A 6,000-nucleotide genomic window follows, 5' to 3' on the forward strand; every position below is an offset into this window, starting at 1 on the left:
TCAGAGGGAAGTATGTGTTTTCTAGTAATTTGGAAGATATATGGATTAAATAAGTTTATTTTCTTCCTTATTATTGTAAAGCAATCAGATCTCTTTACTTATTCATAACTATAGTGTTTTATACCAGCAGAAGATTGGAGTTGCAAAACCCAGATCTTCACATCTCTCTGGTACAGCACTAAGGCGAGGGTGCTGAGTGTCTTGCAGCTGTAGCCCGTTAATGATTTGCTAATTGATTAGGTGAAAGCCATGCCCTTCCTGTAACTCCTTGTGTGGGTGACAAGGTCATGGCTCAGACCGTATGAGAGACTTCCGCCCTCAGGCTACTTCCCTTATAGCTTTCAAAACAGACATGACCAAAAATCTAATTATTTAGACACTAATCAACTGCAGGATGATTTTGAAGGCCCCTGAAGAAGACATTTCTGAGAAGATGGTTACTGTTCAGTTTTCTCCATCTCAGAGACAGGAGGTTGTGTCAGTTCTGCTCCAAAGTGTCTATTAGGTGCATATACGCTTAATAAAAAGACAACTAAACTTATATTATCTGATTAATTAAAAATTTTTAAAGTAAATCACATGAAATGCTAATTTTATTTTGCCAGAGAAAATAAACGTCCATCCAAATATAGATGCTAGCAGAATCTGAGTGGCTTTTGATATCACATCTGCATCCAGGTTTACGTTTCAAGGCTAATCTCAACTCTGAAATAACTTCCAGTCCCAAAGCTTTTGAGCTCACTGTTTTTGCTGGCAAAGTCCAAATAATGTTGTCTTGGGCTCTGTTCTGTTGATATGAAACAGAAGATGTTCAGTTAAAGCATGTAGTTGGTAAAACAGCTATTTGCCCAACTCAGCCATTGCTCCTCAAAGTCCTGGTGGAGAGCAGGTGTGACGCGGGAGCTCTCGGGTGGAGGTTTCCACTGGGGCTGCTAGGGCAACACGAGCCGGACGTTCTCCCTGCACTTGAACTTGGACCAGAACATGGTAAAGGCCCGTAAACACGGGTTTCGTGTGTGTGCTGTGTGGGAATGGAAATTGCTCTGCGCTCATTGCAGATTTCTGATAAACCATCTGTGTTTTAAACTTTAGTCAAACCCAGGATACCTGTGCCAACATAAATGTTTTCTGAAGTAGTAATTTTCAATGTAAATGTTTAAGTTGAGCTACGTTCTTTGTGGATCTTTCTCTTCTTTTAACTCTATTACTATTCAGTTTAAAGAACAAGGATTAATTTAACCTGAATGAACATGGGTTCTAATATTGTATCCTGCTGATGCAATGTCAGGTCATTAAGCATGCCAGATTTTCAGGACCATATCATTTTCCAAGGGTGCAAGAAAAATATTTGTAATTTCTAAACCAGAAAAAAACTTAATAAATAACCTTGAAATTTTAATATTTTTCAGGAATGAATTTTTAGAAGAACAAGTGGAGTGCCCAGTTATTTCAGCTTTTAGGGGCTTTGCAGACAAAATGCTGTACATGTTGCTGTGCATATAACATGATTTTTCAATCTGTGGTGGTTCCAGAGATTTTTTAAAAAAATTAATCTCAAATGATTTTAATAGGATTATTTATTTAGATTATTTGAATTAAATATAAAATATCTTATAGCCTGAAACCAAATTCTTCTTTTGTGTTTTTAACTTAAAAGTAGTAATTTTCAGCATCTAAATGAAATATTTTGATATATTTTGAAACTTTTTTCGCATGAATACTTCATCTTTTGAAACTCAGGTTTTCTGCTTAGTGAAACAAGTGAACATTCTAAAGCTGTGAGTAGTAATCGAACTTCTTTCTCAGCATTTTTTTTCTGGTGAGATGTCTTGGGTGCATCTGATGGAGAGGTGTTTCATGTTCTTGGCGCAGGTGTTGGGGTGTCTCTTTTCAAAGTACTCTGCTTATGCCTCTTGTTCTTTTCCTTGTCAGGCATGTAAGACCTGGAGAGGTCTTATTTCCTACTTAAATTGTAATTTCTGTGGCTGTGTCATTTATTTATTAAAAAGAAAACAAAACTCAGAGCTGGGACCACAAGCTCTCTACAATAATAATCCCTTTTCTTTTGTGATGGAAAATAAATACAATTAAAGAAGGACCATCTGAACTTTAGGAATCAGACATGTTCATATAAGCATAGATTTATTCCTTACAAAATAAACACCAATTTTAATAATTTCCTTTCAGTTTATGGTAAGAAGTGCAGTAACGTAAAATGATTATCAAATAGAGTATGTTAGATATTTGTAGCATCTTTTCGGAGGAAGAAGAACCTGTAAATGATCAGAATATGCTGTTTTGGCAGAAGCTCTGTGTCATCCCTCTGTTATAAGCTCCAGACTGTTTCTTAGGCTTTGAAGCAGAACTTATTCCAGCAGAAGCAAGTCATTCTCTCAGTACTTCTTTTCAAAATATGCTACAGAGATGTGTTGGCAAAGGAAACACACCAACCTGTAGTGTGAGTGACTTGTACCACCAGAACTTATCACTGTAGCTTCTTCAACTCCTGTTTGAAAGCACAGGTGCTTTTGAATCTCTTTTCTCTTCTCTACCAGAAATTATGGCTTGGAGGGCTGGGCTGTTATAGGGACAAGTACGTATTTTCCAGTAATCTCTTTTCAACTAATCTTGACTGCTGATTTCATAACTGTTCATGTACAAGGAGCTTACTAAGGGAGCCACAGTCAACTTGAAGCCAGTCTGGAACGCTGGACCATTTCTGCTGTGTCCCCTAACTCAGTGGATGAAGTTGAGAACTGGTGTGTGACCAGCACTTCACTCTTTTTCACGTTCTTTTATTCCCAGGCCGGCTCCCAGGGCATGTGGCAGCAGGAGTTGCAGCTGCTCTGCCCCTTACCAAATGTTAACGTTCTGGGTGCTGGGATTCTCTGTTACTTCCATCAGTGGTGTTGCTGAAATCTGCTTCAAATTAATTTTGTTGTAGTGATGGCTGATTTGGGGAAAAAAAATTGAGAGCTTTTTGTAGATTTTCTGTGTTTGTAGATACTAAAGGACAGCATGGCTAAAGAGCCGCTGCTTGCTGCTGCTTCTCTTATAATTGAGTTCTCAAGGAGTAAACATCTGCAGACGTGCCAGCCAAGGCATGGGAGGATCAGGCACTCTAAAATAGCAGGTTTTAAAAATTATTTTTCCTTATTTGCCCTTGGTATCACTTTTTATTTGTTGTTAGCAATTAGTTTTTATTTTGGTGTATGATGCAACCAAATTCCACTTTCTATTTGGATTAGATACTCAAAGCATAGTTTGAATACCAAGCCTGCCTATTTTAGGAAATGAAATGGTAGACTTGAGAACTCCTGTGGCTCTGTAAGCAATACAGTTCTTCATGTGGTTTAATTCTTTCTATTATTTCACCTTTTATTTTAGGTAATGGGACTCCTGACTAACCATGGTGGTGTGCCTCACCAGCCCCAAACTGATTATGCCCTGTCCCCTCTAACGGGGGGCCTGGAGCCCACCAGCACGGGGTCAGCCAGCTGCAGCCAGCGGCTGGACCACATGAAGGGTCTGGACAGCCTGCCCACCTCCCAGTCCTACTGCCCACCCACCTACAGCACCACGGGCTACAGCATGGACCCCGTCACGGGCTACCAGTACGGACAGTATGGACAAAGTGAGTCGTGGACATTTGCACTGGGAAGTGCAATATTGCACCTGTTTATCAACGGTCTGTATATTCTGTCTGTAACAAAGAAAATTATGAGCAGAGATCCTAATGGCCGACTACTGCTTCTCTCCAAAGCTGAGCGGAGTGCACTGGTGAGATAGCTGGTGGTTGGAGCAAGATTTCTGCTGCATAATTATTTTCTTAAGTGATGTCAACAACATCTTGATGTTATTAATTGTTGAGACATGAAACCTGATTGCCATTAGGTAAAACATAAGGGTTGTCCAAAATGAAATAACCACTGGCATTCCACTATTAGAAACACATGTTCTTAATGAGGTCAGCTCAAGAATCATTACAGTATATAATCCCAGATACACAGAGTTTTGTCAAACTTGTCCTAGGAATAAAAATATTAGTCCCTTTCCTTTGATATATCAGTATTAAATATGACAATGTCAACCTGTAGTTGGCATGGCCCCATGCTGTGAGGTTGTCACAGCATGACTTAAAAAGCTTCTTTTGCTTTTTTTTTACAGGTGCCTTTCATTATCTGAAGCCAGATATTGCATAAATGAACTGTCCACTTCAAGTTAAAGCTGGTCTTTTTTTCCGATCTCACTCCAAACCTTGGATACGATGGATCTTCTCAACACACTGCAGTCTAAACTGGGGCAGTCCCACTGAGAGAAGCAGGCTTGTTATATTCTCTTCAGTCATAGCTTTTAGTAGACTTTTGAAGGTTGGACAAAGCTATACAGAAGACAAAGGCCAAAAGCAATAATGAATAAATAAATGCGACATGATTCATTATGAGTGGGTATACAAAACGAAGCAGTATTTAATACCACTGCCTGGCAAAACATTCCATTTTTTGTTGTTGAAATTAATGTGCATTGATTGGGACAAATGGAACATTCTGAAACTTGGAGCAGTTGAGCTCTGCATACTCTGACTCATCTGACATACAGTCCTGACTCTAGTCTAACTTGAAAACCACTCAGTTTCTGAAGCAAGGGCAGGAGAACCTCTTTCATTTTACATGCTGGAGATTGTCATCAAGAGGAAATGTCACAGTCCATAGGCACTAGGATGAGTGTGAAAGACTTCCTGAGCAACTCATTGGTTATCTTTGTAATCATGTTGTCAATAAATGTCACTTAAATGTTTTGGTTTACCAAGATACAAGATCTTGTGTAACATGAAAACCAGATTTTACCTTTTTTTATGTGGAGTTTTCTTGGTCCGTTGTTCTTTTTGAACAAATGTGGGAGAAAAAAAATCAACACCACCACGACGGATTTTTCACAACTGCTTATCAATGTGCAATACTGTGTACCTCACACAAACTTTGGGATCATCCAAAGTCATATAGATAGAATCAGAACTATATTTTTGCAGGTACTTTTATTTTTGCAGTGCATAATTCCTGATTATAAAATACGGAAATGTTGCAGTGTGTTGGACAACTAAAATCCAACTTGCTAATCATGATTTAAAGGTGATTTTCAGGAAACCATACGAAGAAATGATTACGTTTACATTTTTTTTTTTTTAAGTGATGTACAGGACATGGACTGAGATGGACCTGTATTTGACACATTTGTTTAAATTATACAGTGATATCCAATATAGAAATTATAATTATAGGAACCAAGGTTTACAAGAAGTTTGCATTGTGACATTTTAGAATGTCAATAAATTTGTGTTTTGTGATGTTGAGAGGAAGAGGAAGATGAAAGGTGGTGTTATTTATTTCTCTCTATTCTTGGAACAAAGAGGGATGCAGAACACAAATACATTCCTTTTAGCGTTAAGGACTATGAAGTAGTGAGTTAGACTAGGTTCAGTACAGAGGTTAGTTCACACATTGGTCTTAAGGGTGATGGAAAAATGAAATATCTTTGTGTTGCAGCCTCTACAACAACACAGGTGTTGTAAAAACAAACAAAAAACCAAACAAAAATAATAACAACAAAAAAAAAAAGAAAAAAAAAGTCATTCATGTAAAAAGTTCAGTAAATATTTACTATTTATAATGAATAAACATTATGAAGACTTGCAAAGCACTGATGATTTTTGTCCTAAAGTGTAGTATTGTGCTAAATACATTGATACATTTTAATCTGAATATCATGAAGAAATAAACCATGTTATCTTCAAAGCAGACTGTATTTGTTGTGTGAGTGCACCCTGCACGCAGCCCGGGGGCGGTGGGAGCCTCGGGCAGCCTCTGTGCCCAGGTACTGTGGTACTGCCGATGTGCTGCTCTGTGTTAATGAACTTTGCATTTTTCAAGTGCTATTGGTACCAGTAGTACACGTTTCCAAGAAGAGATAAACGTTGTGCATATACTGTGCAGTTAACGAAAA

The 6,000-nt window shown here is 38.2% G+C and overlaps 1 protein-coding gene across 5 annotated transcripts in view; it reads left to right on the forward strand.

Annotated features, from left to right (window-relative positions):
- Positions 1–5,792, forward strand: part of PAX3 (paired box 3) — a 76,493-nt gene extending 70,701 nt beyond the window's left edge. For all 5 annotated transcript variants that reach the window (XM_082055898.1, XM_082055900.1, XM_082055899.1 and 2 more), the window contains exons 8-9: positions 3,388–3,634; positions 4,168–5,792. In XM_082055898.1, coding sequence (XP_081912024.1) covers positions 3,388–3,634; positions 4,168–4,202 — 282 coding nt within the window. In that variant the 3' untranslated portion in view covers positions 4,203–5,792. The remainder of the gene's footprint in view (positions 1–3,387; positions 3,635–4,167) is intronic.
- Positions 5,793–6,000: the final 208 nt, after the last annotated feature.

Source organism: Streptopelia decaocto (genome assembly GCF_964273445.1).
Source record: "Streptopelia decaocto genome assembly, chromosome: 6".
Lineage (NCBI taxonomy): Eukaryota > Metazoa > Chordata > Aves > Columbiformes > Columbidae > Streptopelia > Streptopelia decaocto.